The following is a 16,555-nucleotide window of genomic DNA, read 5'->3' on the forward strand; positions in this document are numbered from 1 at the left end:
TGGGGATGCCAGTTCCCTCATATACAACTATTATACAGAAACCTAATGAGCCTTTCATGACCTTCTTAGACCGTCTAAGAGCAGCTCTGGATCGTATACCAAACATGTCAACTGAAGTAAAGGCAGAAATAGGGTTACACTTAGCAGTTGCTAATGCTAACCATGACTGCAAAAAGATCCTGGAGGCTCTACCGCAGACAGCAAGTTTGGTCAACATGATAGAAGCCTGCTCTAGGGTAGGATCGTCAGCCCATTTAGCTGAAGCTATGGCAACAGCATTAAAACCTTTAGTTCAACCTCACAAAGGAAATCGGAGGCCAAAATGCTTTAATTGTGGAAAAATAGGACACGTGAAAAATCAATGTCGGTCCAGACCATTGGTATGGACAAACAGCTCTGCCAGGCCATCTGGGTCCAATGGCAGATTTCATGGCAATTGTTACAGATGTGGCAAGTTTGGCCATAGAGCCACTGAGTGCCTCTCTCGAGTGGCCAGACATACAATGCCTAAGGGAAACGGGTTAACGAGCGCAAAAAGGGCGAGCACGATGACACAGAAACGCCCTTCAACACCAAGAGCTGCCTGGATGGCCACTGCAGGAAGCGCAGGAGTGGATGTGGAAACAGCAGTAGATGTAACCATCCACAACACGGAGGTAACTGTTATCTCATCTAACGCTAACGGATCCCTTGGCTATGGATTAAGTGCTTTGCTTTTAGGACGGTCATCGGCCTCTCGACAGGGTATTTTTGTGATCCCTGGTGTAATTGATGCGGATTATGAAGGAAACATTGGAATAATGGTTAAAGTTTGGCAGCCACCAGTTCATATACCTAAAGGAACTAAAATAGTTCAATTAGTTCCTTTCAGAGCTGAAGTTCCTTTCGCAGGAAGTCGTAAGCGTCGAGACGGTGGTTTTGGATCCACTGGAGTGCCTGAGGTAAGACTGGCAATGCCACTTTCACAGGGAAAGCCCACTCAGACGGTTGTATTCCAACATCCAAATGGTGAACACATGGTTGGGTACAACACATTACTGGATACGGGAGCAGATGTTACTATTGTTCCATTATCCTATTGGCCAAAAAGCTGGCCTTTAGAGAATTTAGACACCACTGCTGTTGGAGTAGGAGAAATACAGATGACAAAAAATTAGCACAGATCTAATTTCGGTATGCATACAGGGCGAAGAGAATAGATGTGTGCAAATTAGGCCCTATGTAATGAATACTGCCGTTTGGCTTTTAGGTAGAGACGCCTTAAGCCAAATGGGCTTTTGTTTGTCAAATGAAAATTTTTAATGGTGGCCATTGATGACCGACCAATCCTGAAGTTAACCTGGCTCACAGATAAACCAGTTTGGATTGATCAATGGCCGCTAAGCAAAGAAAAGCTCGTCCACATTCATGAATTAGTAAATGAACAATTAGAGAAAGGTCATATTAAGCCATCCACCAGTCCATGGAATACACCAATTTTTACTATCCCTAAAAAATCAGGGAAGTGGAGGCTGTTACATGATCTAAGAGCTGTTAATGCAGTGATGTAGGACATGGGTGCTTTACAGCCAGGATTACCCTCTCCTGCAATGCTTCCAAAAGAGTGGCCCCTGTTGGTGATTGACCTAAAGGACTGTTTTTTCACAATTCCCCTACATGAGGATGACAGTGAGAAGTTTGCTTTTACAGTACCATCAATTAACAAACAAGAGCCAGCAAAACGATATCAATGGACTGTTTTACCTCAGGGAATGAAGAACTCGCCAACTATTTGTCAAACTTACGTTGCCTGGGCGCTGGCACCTCTGCGCAAAAAATACCCTCGTGTCTTATTTTACCACTATATGGATGATATCTTGATTGCAGGAAAAGAGCTGGACCAGCATCGCATTCTACAAGAAGTGAACCGGCAGTTAAGCATCTCCGGGTTGGTGATTGTGCAGGGAAGGTACAAATGCATGCCTCTTGGAAATATTTAGGTAATATCATCACCGATGCGTGCATTTATCCTCAGAAGGTGGCAATTAAAACAGATATTGCTAACTTAACAGATGTTCAAAAGCTAATAGGTGATATCCAATGGGTACGAACCATATGTGGTATCACGAATGAGGATCTTGCGCCACTAATGCCTTTGTTAAAGGGCTCAGTAGAGGCTGATAGTGCGTGAAAACTGTCTCGGCAGCAAATCCAAGCAATAGAAAAAATAGGAAACAAGATAGTCAATAACTACAGTCACCGATATGATCCTGACCTGTCAATTAACATTGCTGTGATAAGTCAAAACCAGCATGTAATGGCAGTCTTGATGCAATGGGATTCAGTAGCGAAAAACCCATTGAGGATCTTGGAGTGGATATTTTGGCATATAATTTGCAAAAAACAATTACCACGAGGCTTGAGGCAATTGCAAAAATAATAGTTAAGGCCAGGAAACGTCTGCTGGAAATAGCAGGGATTGAGGCAGACATCATTTTCGTTCCTCTCACAGATGAGTTCTTGAATTGGGCACTGCAACAATCTGATGAATTACAGTGGGCCTTATTGTCATATCCAGGAGCTATAAATAATCATTATTCGGCCCATAAATTGTTTTCTGTTAAATTTCAAATGGAAGACCGGCCGTTGAGATCAGCAGTACCCGTTAAAGGCCTGACTGTTTTTACCGATGCAAGTAAGATCCAAGCCAAAGCGGGAGTGGTTTGGTGGGAGAATGGAAAATGACAAAATCTAACTGTTCACTCCCCAGGCAGTTCGGTTCAACTGCTGGACCTGATGGCTGTAGTTAAAACTTTCGAGAAATGGCCAGACGTCCCATTAAACATCATTTCTGATTCCCTCTATGTGGTCACTCGATTAGAGAGAGCGTTGTTGAAAGAAATCTCTAATCAGAATTTGTATAAATTATTCCTGTGGCTCTGGCATCAGATAAATGAACGTCAAACTGCTTATTATATTGGACATATTCAAAGCCATTCGGGCTTAAAAGATGGCCTATCAGTTGGCAATGAAATTGTTGACAAGATAGTGGCAGCTCCTTTATTGATACCTACGGGGCCAATAATTGACAAACTTTCTCAAGCCCGAAGATCGCACGATTTTTTTCATCAAAGTGCGAAAATGTTGGCGAAGCAGTTTGACCTGAGCATATCAGACGCTCAGGGTATTGTTTCCACGTGCCCTGCATGCCAGAATCAAATCGGCCTAGGAGTAGGAGTCAATCCCAGGGATCTGGCACCATTAGGTATATGGCAATCAGATATCACTGTCTGTGCTCCTTTTGGACGATTTAAACGTATACATGTTACTATTGATACTTATTCAGCCATGGTTTGGGCCACAGCCTTAACCAGTGACAGTTCTCAAGACGTCATAAGACATCGGAGGAGTTGCTTTGCAGTCCTTGGTGTTCCAAGAGAGATAAAAACTGATAATGGCTCGGGATACATAGCCAGTAAAACACGTAAGTTTCTAAACTTATGGGGTGTTAAACATACTACTGGAATCCCAGGAAATTCCACCGGTCAAGCCATTATTGAACGTACACATCAAACCTTAAAAGGCCTACTAGAAAAACAAAAAACGGGGGAAGAGGGCCCTCAAGACAGACTAATGAAAGCCCTTTATACAATGAATCATCTCAGAATTGTGGCAAACCGGAATGAACCACCGGCATTAACACACTTTGCCCAAATGAGTCGGGATTTGGATTTTACTCACAAACCTAAAGTTTGGTATAAGAATCCCACTACTGGAGAGTGGCAAGGACCTGCAGATCTGTTAACGTGGGGAAGAGGCTATGCTTGTGTCATTACAGATCAAGGTCCCCGATGGATTCCGGCAAAATGGATCAAGCCACATCAACAGAAAGGACTTAACTGTAAGTCCAATGAAAAAAAAAAAATAAAAAAAACCCAATCTTGAGGAAAGAACCAAGTGATCCACCCTCAATCCATCACTCTATTAAAATGTAAACCCTCGCAACTGTGGCACTACATACGCTGCTATAAATTCCTCCAGCTATCTGTATTGCATTAAAATTGAAGAACTTAAGATGACCACTGGGAGATTGAAAACAAAAATGGTGTATTTTCTACAGATGAAGAGATACTTCCATCTTACAGATAATGCTCACAGATCAGCATGCTAAAGGATCTGAAGAGAAGTCCAGAACTACATAAGGAAAAAGAAATATGAGTGGAGCTACCAAGAACTCATCCCTTCCTGCCAGTGTGCGTCCCTCCTAGCAACACATATCAGATTATGTTTATTTTGACTTTATGGATTTCTGTATTGTATTGTTCAGCGATGTAGCTGTTATTGACCTTTTGTTGTAAACTCATGGCCATGGGTAAAAATATTTTCTTTTCTTCATGTACCTTTAATTTTGAAGTGTGTTGCTAAAGGCTGGCTGGTTCAAAAAAGAAAAAAGGGGGAATTGTAGGCACAGATGTAGCTTGGAGCAGCCAGCTTGAATAAAGATGGTAGGGATAAGTTAATGCAGCTGGCATGCTACTTCAGAAACAGGTGCTGCAAGTTAATCAATTGGGCCCTGGGTGATCTCATGGGCAGAAGCAGCATATAAGGAGGTAGCAAGCAAAGGAAGGGTGGCTTCAAGTCAACTCTGGTGGTTGTACTACGTTGTCCCTGTACATCTCTGCACGTGCATTACTTAGACTCTCTACGTCTTAAAATGAATATTGCCTGCACTACTACAACAACGATACCCGCGACATAGAACGAGTCTGTAACCACATTCAGGGGCCCTTTCAGGTTCATCATGGCCCATACTACTGCCAACAATTCCAAGGTTTGTAATGTGTCTTTCTCTTCTGCTTCTATTAGTTGATGGTTCCACTGCCCTTCCTCTTGCCAGGTTATTGCCGCCGTTCTAGACTTTCTTCCTGCATCTGTGTATGCTGTCAACGCATCCGTGACAGGGGCCGGCTCCCGTTTGGGTCGTACTAGCCAATTCCATTTTCCTAGCCATTGTAATGGTGCTTTTATTATTTTGTCTGTTGCTACTATACTGCCGTCACCTAAGAGCGCCTCCTGAAGATCTTCTGTATTGTCTAAATACCATTGTAAAGAGTCCTTTTTCACTGATATTCTTATCGTATGCGGCTCAGCACCAGTTATTTGTAATGCTCTTTCACGACCCTTTTTTATTAGTCCCGCCAACATCTCAATTTTTTGAAAAAGGGTTTTTGTTTGTTGTAAGGCTGGGGAAATCCATTCTAGAACCCATACCTCCCCCGTTTTGTTTTGAGATTGTGTCAAGGCCCCAAGCAAATACTTTGTGCTATACCAGATGGTTAAGTCAATAGGTAAGTCAACACCGTGACGTCAGACCTGCCCTTGTATGACACCGTCCATAATTTGCTGAAGCGCATCCTGAAGCTCTGGTGTTACCTGTATTTGACGCGTGGGGTTGCTTCCTTTCAAAAGTGGTCGTAGTTTTTCTAACAACTCATTGGGTATTCCCACTATTGGTTTTAACCATTGCAGATCCTCTAAAAGCTTCTGAGCATCATTTGGGGTCTTTATTTGTAGTTGGAGCTGTAGCTTCTGTGGTACTACGAGCTGTTCTGATAAAGATCATCCGAGATATTTCCATGGAGCTGTACGCTGAACCTTTTCTGGAGCTATCACAAGCTGGCATTGAGCCAGTGCCTGTCGAATCTCCTTCACCTGTTGTTCCGTAAATGGTGCAGGCTGAGAAAAGAGGATATCATCCATATAATGGTAGATGATAACGTTAGGCCATCGTCATCGAAGGGGTTGTCAAGCTGCGTCAACATACAGCTGACAGATAGTTGGGCTGTTACGCATGCCTTGGGGCAAAACTGTCCATTCAAAACGATGGTCGGGACCTTCTCTATTTATTGCAGGCAAGGTAAAAGCAAACCGTTGTGTATCCTGCTGATGTAAGGCAATGGTAAAAAAACAGTCCTTTAGATCTACGATTAACAGTGGCCAACCCTCATGGCCTTGAGCAGGAGTTCAATATCTTATCGCTTAATGCTTACTGTCTAACCAGCTGTATTCTATCATGTCCTCTTTTGTGTGGAGTTTTGTGGAGACTTCGCTAGAGAATACAGCTGGTTAGGCAGTAAGCATTAAGCGGTAAGATATTGGACCCTTGCTCAAGGACGTGGTGTCCTTGAACAAGAGAGTTGTATGATAAAAGGATGAGAAAACAGGAACTTAGTTTGGGTTGAGCAGCCACAAGCATCCAAATTATGTTGAAACAGGGGCAGGATTGACATTTAACTGGGAACCAATGATGAGCTTAGCTTTTGCAATATGTGTGAGCCTGATTATTGTATCTATAAAAGAGCTGTATTATTTCAAATAAATTTGAGACTTGCTCAGCACTACAGGGTGTGACTGTCTCCCGTCGTCTTCAGCAAATGGTGACCCCGACGTGATATCGGCTTGACGCCATGGCGGAGCGACGAAGGGGTTCGGGTCCTACCCAACAAGGACGGAAATAAGCATGAAAATGTGGAACATGCCGTGCCCTGGGTGACCGTATAGACGAGCCCGGTCGATACGTGCCGCCAGACCTTGAAGGGCTGCAACAGCACGCTGATGATAATAGGTATGGAAAAGCAAGTGGCATATGATTTATTTACTGCATTCTTGCAGAAGCGGCAGATAAAGGGTATAGATCTGCAAAAGGACCTAACAGGGTTGTTAGCTTATGGGTATACTAAGGGAGTGTTTCAGAATCCACATACAGTGCATGAATGGAGTGAATGGCGTCAATTTGGGAATTTGCTGTGGGAAGCTACCCTGGAGGACGATGAGATAGCTGAAAAGTTAGGGAAGATTTGGAGGATAGTGCACAATGAGTTGTTGCAACATCAGGCAGAAAAGAAGGCTGCTGAGCACGCATCAGCAGCATAGAGTAAGAATAAAAACTATGAGCGTAACTGGTTCCAATCCACCTCGCTGACTCCTACTGTCTCAAATGTAATGCTCCCCCCCCGGGTGAAGCGCCGGGAGAGGGGCTGAGAACAATGCCGGGAGAGGCGCCGAGAGCAGGGACGGGAGCAGCACCGAGAGTAGTACTGGGTGCAGCGCTGAGACGGATGATACTGAGAAAAGAGAAAAGTCAGCCAGCCCACGTTCCGCCAAAGTTGGCGCCTGACGGAAATGGAGGTGGGACAAAGGGGAAAAGTCAGCCGCCTCGTTGGCCACCGAAGATGAGTGATCTGCGTGGAGGAGTGGCAGAAATGAGAGCTAGAAGACGGAGTCTGGTGAGGAGACGGGGGGTGGTGCGGCAACGCGGAGTGAAGAAAAAACTTCTTCTCTACACAAGAGTTTTTATAAAGTCAGAGAGGCAAAGGGGCTTCGGAGCAGAGCCCCCGCGGGAGAGCTGCTTCCCATTCGAGCCCAGCCCGCCGAGTTACCCCTGGGACGACTTGCAGGGGAATGCCGAGCGGGCGGAGTCGGGCGGGGGTGCAACGCAGGATGATCAGTGGAGAGTGGCTGAGCGCGACCCCATGTTATACTGGGCACCATCGGGCACGCGAGAGAAGAAAAAGAAAACACGGGAGAGAGTAATACCGGCTGTGCCGCCGGCACCGGGGACGGCACAGAGTGAGCCAGACTCCCCCCCACCCCTTCCATCCGCAGCCGCTTCCTGCGCCCGGTCAGTGTCTCCGGAGTGCCTCCCCACAAACACCTCGCGCCAACACAGCCGACCCCAGTCCTCACGGACCGCTGGGCTCCTCCTTTCCATCCTCAATCCCTTGCCTCAAAGAGTGTAAAAACTGTTGGTCGTGATGTTATGCATTTTGCTGTAAATGTGATGATGAATAGTGGTTTTCTTACAGTGGAAACTTTCTAAGGTGGTTTAGGTGTCAGGAATGGAACTTGGAAGAAAAGAACATTTTGACATTGAGAAGCTAAAAGGTGGTTTATGTTTTAGACTCATTGCTGAAGGATCCTTTTTTTTTTTGATCAGGATCAACTGTGAGAAACGAAGAAGCAAAAATACCTACGAGATAACAACTTTGAGCAAGGAGGACGCTGAGGTAGCGTGTGAAACTGCAAGGCTTGTCACAGAAAACTACAGCTGGCTTTTAGAGAAAGGACCAATTAGAAGTACTATAAACATGCTAGCTTTGCTGCTGATTATAAAAGTCTGATGCTTGTTAGTAAAATTTGAGTTATGGGCTGCCTGGAGGGGTCATGGACATACCAGCTATCCCCATGCATTGAGCCACGGTATCGCTCACACTAGCCAGGGACAGGCGATCGTTAAGTGCGCTCACAGCTCAACCGTCTTAGGGAGGGGGAGAGCATGGGGCGTAGAAGATATAACAGTCTACTGAGTCTCTCTTGCAGATTGACGTGTTTCTCGGAGTGCTCGCCGTGATGCAAATCAAGATGGAGTCACTCAACTATTGGCAACATTGAATAGTGAAGTGGAACACGACCATACCTGATCATATGTTCCTGCAATTGGCTCAGTTAGCATATGTGCTGGGCAGACATGGTATGTATCAACCAGTGCCACAGGACACTGGAGTCATCGAGTATAGGGAGCGGGAGATGTGGTAGGCGTCCGGAAGATCTCGGGTTGTAACGTGAGAGGTGGAAGGTACAGAAGAGGTGGGCACGGGGTGGAGTGAGAGGAGGTGCTGGTGGTAGCAGATATAAGCACATGGTGTAGACAATGGGCAGGCCTATATAAGTAGAAGTATAGAACAGTTTATGAGGCAATGGGGAGTCAAAATTATAGCAGGGATTACCCATTCCCCCACAGGACAGGCCATAATAGAAAGACCTAATGGAACTGTAAAAAGATATCTTGGTAAATATGGGGATGTTAAAGACCCACATATAAAATTGTTAAAGGCATTCTTTGTTATGAACCACCTGTGTGTGTTTGGGGAACAGAAGCTACCACCTGTAATAATGCATCATAATCCAAAGGCAAAAAAGGATGGGAAGAAAGAAATATGGGTTAAATAACGTGACCCTAAAACAGGGATATGACAGCCTCTGGTGAAAGTATAATACTGGGGACGTGGGTATTTGTGATCCATTTGGGGGCCAGCCAGGTGGACAAGAGCTGTCCTTGAAGCTGCGGAGATCAAACCATCTCACGAAAAAGGACAGGAAGAGATTGGAGAATAAATACACCCTCGTCTTGCGGTCATTGGAGGATTGGCTAACAATCAAAAGACTGAAGGTTATATAACAAAAAGACAGTGAATTTAATGAAAGTAATGAGGTGTTTTGTTATAACCATAGCTTTTAGTGTAACTATAATTGCTAACAGCTTGATGCATTTTAATTAGCCTAGAGATAATATTTGGATAACCTTTGCTAATGAAACTGGTCAATCATCTCTTTGTCTTAGTTTGGGAGGGGTTACTAATCCTTTTAAAACGTGTTTGATAGGATTGCCCGTATGGAATCCGGAGGAATTTTTTTGACTAGTAGACAATAAGACCTGGTGTAATAGGACGGGACTGAACACAATTAGCGATGATCACGATCATTCGGACGGGAAATGTCAATGTGAGATAATTAAGTCCCTTAATACCACATTAGCCTCACCCCCTGAGGAAACAGACTTGTTTGAAAGTGCCAATGCAAGCTTTGGTACTAATGGAACTGGGGGAAAATGGATAAGTTTTATGTCACGGGATATCCATGACTTTAATAGAAATTGAAAATATTGGGCCACCTTAGACTCTTCTTTGAAGTCAGAAACAGTATTTAAGCAATTGTATTCCAGCTGTAATGTCTCTAGTATTACATCACCGAAGAAATTGCCTACGGGTATATTTTTAATCTGTGGAGAAAGGGCCTGGAACGGAATACCAGTAAATCCCCCGGGTGGACCCTGTTATTTGGGGAAACTCTCTTTATTCCACACTAACTTAACCACGCTAATGCAGCTTGCTGACCATAATAATAGCTACCGCAAAAAATATAGTTATTATGAGTTTGATTGTACTGATAATGGTCCCCACGATTTTGGAGTGAACTGAAGCAAGTCGTAGTTGCCCACTTTTGTCAGGAGGAGGAGCTAATAAGGCCATGAACTTGGCTAAACAGTTAGGATGTTGGACTAAAGACGAGTGAAATAAAACTTTAAATGAGAACCAATGCTTAACTTTTGCAATATGTATGAGCCTGATTATTGTATCTTTAAAAGAGTTGTATCTTTGCAAATAAACTTGAGACTTGCTATGCACTACAGGCTGTGACTGTCTCCTGTCATCTTCAGAAAGTATGGGAGCTACAAGAAAGCAGGAAGGGAGACCCCAGCAACAGTTGTAAGTAGCTCCCCATGTAGTCTGTCAGCCAGCACTGTGTGACATTTGCAGCTGTTTTCCTATGGGCACTATCTCCAATCCCACTCACTTGGACTGCTCAACTCCCATTGAAAAAATATTTGCTTTCAGTTAAGTTATACCACTGCGTATGGGAGCTAGAAGAAAGCAGGAAGGCAGACCTCAGCTACAGTAGTAAGGTGATCCCCATGTTGTCTATCAGCCAGCACCGCGTCACATTTGCAGCTGCTTTCCTTTGGGATCTCTCTCCAATCCCACACTCCTGGCCTCGTTAGCTCCCTTTAAAAATACATTCTCTCGATAGAAGTTATACCACTGTGTATGTGAGGTACAAGAAAGCAGGAAGGAAGATCACAACTACAGTGTTAAGTTTTTCCCCATGTAGTCTATCAGCCAGCACTGTGTCACATTTGCATCTGCTTTCCTGTGGGCGCTATCTCCAATCCCACTCACTTGGACTCCTCATCTACCATTGAAAAAATACAGACTGTCGGTAGAAGTTATACCATTTCAAATGGGAGGTACAAGAAAAGAGGAAGGGAGACCCCAACTTACATTTTTTAGTAGGTCCCCATGTGCTATCTCAGCCAGCACTGTGTCACTATTGAAGCAGCATTGCTGTGGGCGCTATCTCCAATCCCACGCTCTTAAACTCGTCAGCTCCCTTTAAAAATACATTCTGTCGGTAGAAGTTATACCACTGCATATGGGAGCTACAAGAAAGCAGGAAGACAAGCCCCACCTACAGTAGTAAGTAGGTCCACGTGTACTCTATCAGTCAGCACTGTGTCACATTTGCACCTGCCTTCCTTTGGGAGCTACCTCCAATCCCATTCACTTGGACTGCTCAACTGCCATTGAAAAAATATATGCTGTCGCTTAAGGTGTACCACTGCGTATGGGAGATACAAAAAAGCTGGAAGGCAGGCCACACCTAAAGTAGTAAGTAGGTCCCCATGTAGTCTATCCGCCAGCACTCTGTCACATTTCCAGCTGCTTTCCTGTGGGAGCTATCTGCAATAACACTCACTTGGTCTGCTCAACTCCCATTGAAAAAATAAACGGTGTCGTTAGAAATTACGCCATTGCGCCTGGGCACTACAAGAAAGCAGGAAGCAAGACTCTATCTACATTAGTAAGTAGGCCCCCATGTAGTCTCTCCATCAGCACTGTGTCACCTTTGAAGCTGCTTTCCTTTGGGAACTGTCTCCAATCCCACTCTCTTGGCCTTGTCAGGTCCCTTTAAAAATACATTCTGTCAGTAGAAGTTATACCATTGCGTGTGGGAGTTACCAGAAAGCAGGAAGGAAGAAACCATCTACAGTACTAAGTTGGTCCCCATGTAGTCTATCAGCCAGCACTGTGTCACATTTGCAGCTACTTTCATGTAGGAGCTATCTCCAATTCCACTGACTTGGTCTGCTAAACTCCCATTGAAAAAAACCAGAATGTTGGTAGAAGTTATACCACTGCTTACAGGAGTTATAAGAAACCACGAAGGCAGACCCCACCTTGAGTAGTAAGTAGACCCCCATGTAGTCTGTCAGCCAGCACTGTGTCACATTTGCAGCTTCTTTCCTGTGGGAGCTATTTCCAATCCCATGCTCTTCGCCCCTTAAGCTCCATTGAAAAAAATATTCTGTCCGTAGAAGTTATACCACTGGGTATGGGAGCAACAAGAAAGAGGGAAGGCAGACCCAACTTACAGTAGTAAGAAGGTCCTCATGTAGTCTATCAGCCAGCACTGTGTCACATTTGCTGCTACTTTCCTGTGGGAGCTATCGCCAATCCCAGTCACTTGAATTGCCCAACTGCCATTGAAAAAATATTTGCTTTCGCTTAATTTATACCACTGTGTATGGGAGCTGCAAGAAAGCAGGAAGGCAGACCCCACCTACAGCACTAAGTGGGTCCCCGTATAGTCTATTAGCCAGCACTTTGCCACATTTTCAGCTGCTTTCCTTTAGGAACTATCTCCAATCCCACTCACTCGGTCTACTCAAATCCCATTGAAAAAATATAGACTGTCGGTAGAAGTTATACCTCTGTGTATGATAGCTACCAGAAAGCAGGAAGGCAGACCCCACCTACAGTAGTAAGTAGATCCCCATGCAATTCATCAGCCAGCACTGTGCCACTTTTGCAGCTGCTTCCTGTGGGAGTTACTTTCAATCCCACGGTCGTGGCTTCCTTAGCTCACATTGAGGAAATACAGGGTGTCGGTAGAAGTTATACCACTGCGTATGGGAGCTACAAGAAAGCAGTTAGGTACACCTCACCTACAGTAGTAAGTAGGTCCCCATGTAGTCTATCAGCCAGCACTGTGTCACATTTGCAACTGCTTTCTTGTGGGCGACATCTCCACTCCCACTCACTTGGACTGCTCAACTCCCACTGAAAACATACAGACTATCTGTAGAAATTATACAACTGCGTATGGGAGGTACAAGAAAGCAGGAAGGCAGACGCCATTTTAAGTAGTAAGTAGGCCCCCATATACTCTATCAGCCAGCACTGTGTCACATTTGCACCTGGTTTCAGGTAGGAGCGATCTCTAATCCCACTCAGATGGACTGCTAAACTCCCATTAAAAAAATACAGACTGTCGGTAGAAGTTATACCACTGCATGTGGGAGCTACAGGAAAGTAGGAAGGCAGACGCAACCTACAGTACTAAGTTGGTCCCCATGTACTCTATCAGCCAGCATTGTGTCACATTTGCAGCTTCTTTCCTGTGGGATCTATCTCCAATCCCAGTCACTTGGACTGCTCAGCTGCCATTGAATATGCTGTTGATTAAGTTATACGACTGCGTATGGGAGGTACAAGAAAACAGGAAGGGAGACCCCACCTACAGGACTAAGTAGGTCCCCATGTAGTCTCTCAGTCAGCACTGTGTCATCTTTGAAGCTGCTTTCTTGTTAGACCTGTCTCCAATCCCACACTTTTGCCGCGCCAGCCCCCTTTGAAAATACAGACTGTCGGTAGAAGTTACACCACTCCGTATGGGAGTTACAAGAAAACAGGAATGCAGACCCCAATTACAGTGTTAAGTAGGTCCCAATGTAGTGTATCAGCCAGCACTGTGTCGCATTTGCAGCTGTTTTTTTACTGTGGGAGGTATCTCCAATCCCACTTACATGGACTGCTCAGCTCCCGTTAAAAAAATACATTCTCTCGGTAGAAGTTATACCACTGCGTATAGGAGCTACAAGAAAGCAGGAAGGCAGATCCCACCTACAGTAGTAAGTACTTCCCCATGCAGTCTATCAGCCAGCACGGTGTCACCTTTGAAGCTGCTTTTCTATGGGCGAAATCTCCAATCCCAGACACCTGGAATGCTCAACTCCCATTGGAAAAATATATGCTTTCGGTTAAGTTATTCCACTGCGTATGGGAGCTACAAGAAAGCAGGAAGTCAGACCCCGGCTACTTGTGTCACATGCTGTCGGTTAAGTTATACTGCTGCGTATAGGAGCTACAAAAAACCTAGAAGGCAGACTCCACCTACAGTAGTAAGTAGGCTCCAGTGTAGTGTATCAGCCAGAACTTTGTCAAATTTACAGTTGCTCTTCTGTGAAAGCTATCTCCAATCCCACTCACTTGGACTGCTCAACTCCCATTGAAAAAATATAGACTGTTGGTAGAAGTTATACCACTGCGTATGGGAGCTATTAGAAAGCAGGAAGGCAGACTCCACCTACATTAGTAAGTAGGCCCCTATGTAGTCTGTCAGTCAGCACTGTGTCACATTTGCACCTGCTTTCATGTCGGAGCTATCTCCAATCACACTCACTTGGACTGCTCAGCTCCCATTGAAAAAATACATGATTTCCGTTAAGGTATACCACTGTGTATGGGAGGTACAAAAAAGCTGGAAGGCAGACCTAACCTAGAGTAGTAAGTAGGCCCACATGTAGTCTATCAGCCAGCACTGTGTCACATTTGCGCCTGCTTTCCTGTGGGAGGTATCTGCAATCCCTCTCACTTGGATTGCTCAGCTCCCATTGAAAAAATATATGCTGTCGCTTTAGTTATACCACTGCGTATGGGATCTACAAGAAAGCAGGAAGGCAGACCCCACCTACAGTAGAGGACTTTCTAGGGGAATGTCTGGCAGCCTATCCTTAGGGCCACCCATGGGATCAGAGGGCTTGCTCTTCCTCTGTCCAATCTTTCAGAGTGCCCTTGACTCGTTCTCACAATCGTTCCCCTCGGTCGTTACCCACGCCTTCGCGGGCAATGGGAACTGCACTACTGGAGGGTGCACACTCACTTGAGACCTCTTAGTCACTCACACTCTAGGATACCCACCGCGACGGAATGGAATCACGCAAATACCCAATCCAGGGACTTTGTTCGGATCTTCGTGGACAAAAATTATGGGGTACTGCAGGTTTATTTGCTTATTTTCCAAATCTAGAAGGGGTTCGAAATAGAGAGTTTGGCAAGGGAATTTCCCACTCCAGGGCCATCCGAAGATGGGGCGCCCCCCTAGTCCGGGAATCCAATACCAAATTTACCTGCATCCGAGTCACGGCACCAAATTGTTATAAGTTGCTGTGATAAAGTTCACTAGTCAATTTAAACGACTCACAGATCAAGCGGGAAATAACCAAAACAGCGCTGGGCGGTCAGGAGATTCTGCTCCACCAACGGCGCGCGACAACCCCCCCCACCCCGTGTCACATTCATTTCATACAGTCCTTATCAGTCAGGTGCATCGCTCCCTGGTGTACTCTGCGCATGTGCCCGTCTTGTTACTAGGGGGTCTTCCTCTGTCTTCTGGTGGTTGTAGAGTGGTCGCTGGGGTGAAGTCAGTAGTCTTCCTCTAGTGGTCCGCTCATGAACTCTTCATTTGGCTCTTATCAGCTCATGCACAACCTATTGTACCTGCTATAAGCACCTGTGCACATTGTAAAGACTTTACGGTTAAACTCTTACAAGACTTTTACAATGACTTTAAATGGTTCCGTGCACAACTATTCTTTCATGATTTGATCAACAAACATGACCTCTTCCATTACACCCCCATGTAGTTTATCAGCCAGTACTGTGCCACATTTGCAGCTGCTTTCATGTCGGAGCTATCTCCAATCACACTCACTTGGACTGCTCAGGTCCTGTTGAAAAAATACATACTGGAGGTAGAAGTTATACCACTGCCTATGGGAGCTAAAAGAAAGCAGGAAGGGAGAATCCACCAACAGTACTAAGTAGGTCCCCATGTAGTCTGTCAGTCAGCACTGTGTCACATTTGCACCTTCTTTCATGTCGGAGCTATCTCCAATCTCACTCACTTGGAGTGCTCAGGTCCCATTGAAAAAATATAGACTATCGGTAGAAGTTATAGCACTGCGTATAGGAGCTAAAAAAAAGCAGGAAGGCAGACTCCATCAAAAGTAGTGAGTAAGTCTCCATGTAGTCTATCAGCCAGCAATGTGCAACATTTGCAGCTGCTTTCCTGTGGGAGCTTTTTCTAATCCCACTCACTTGGACTGCTCAGCTCTCATTGAAAAAATAAACGGTGTCGGTAGAAGTTACGCCACTGCCTCTGGGTACTACACAAAAGCATGAAGGCAGACCCCAACTACAGTGGAACGTAGGTCCCCGTGGAACCTATCAGCCAGCACTATGCAACCTTTGCCGCTTCTTTCCTGTGGCGCCTTTATCTAATCACGTGAACTTGGCTTGCTCAACTCCTATTGAATATACAGATTCGTGTTTAAAATTACGCCACTGCCTCTGGGACCTGTAATAAAACAGGTACACAGGCCCCATCTACAGGGATACGTAGCTCCTTTCTTAGTCTATCAGCCAGAACTGTGTCATATTTGCAGCTACTTTCCTGTCGGAGTTCTCTCCAATCCCACTCACTTGGACTGTTCAGCCCCCTTTTAAAAAAATACACGCTGCCGGTAGACCTTACGCCACTGCATCTGGGCACTACAAGAAAGCAGGTATGCAGATCAAACCTAAAGTGGTACGTAGGTCACATTGTAATCTAGCAACTTGCACTGTGGAACCTTTGCAGCTTTTTTCCTGTTTGAGCAATCTCCAATCCCACTCTGTTGTCCTGCACACCTCCCATTGAAAATATAGACTGTCCATAGAAGTTATACCACTCCGTATGGGAACTACAAGGAAGCAGGAAGGACGACCCCACCTACAGTGGTACGTAGTCTAGTCATTCTAGTCTATCAGCTTGCACTGTGTCACTCTTGCAGCTACTT

The 16,555-nt window shown here is 45.1% G+C and overlaps 1 protein-coding gene across 1 annotated transcript in view; it reads right to left on the reverse strand.

Moving 5' to 3' along the window:
- LOC133628421 (tektin-3-like) overlaps positions 1 to 11,408 on the reverse strand; it is a 173,454-nt gene extending 162,046 nt beyond the window's left edge. Inside the window, exon 1 of the mRNA XM_062016573.1 lies at positions 11,404 to 11,408. Within this exon, the coding sequence (XP_061872557.1) occupies positions 11,404 to 11,408 (5 nt within the window). The remainder of the gene's footprint in view (positions 1 to 11,403) is intronic.
- Between the last annotated feature and the right edge of the window lie 5,147 nt (positions 11,409 to 16,555).

The sequence above is a fragment of the Colius striatus genome, chromosome W (genome assembly GCF_028858725.1).
Source record: "Colius striatus isolate bColStr4 chromosome W, bColStr4.1.hap1, whole genome shotgun sequence".
NCBI lineage: Eukaryota > Metazoa > Chordata > Aves > Coliiformes > Coliidae > Colius > Colius striatus.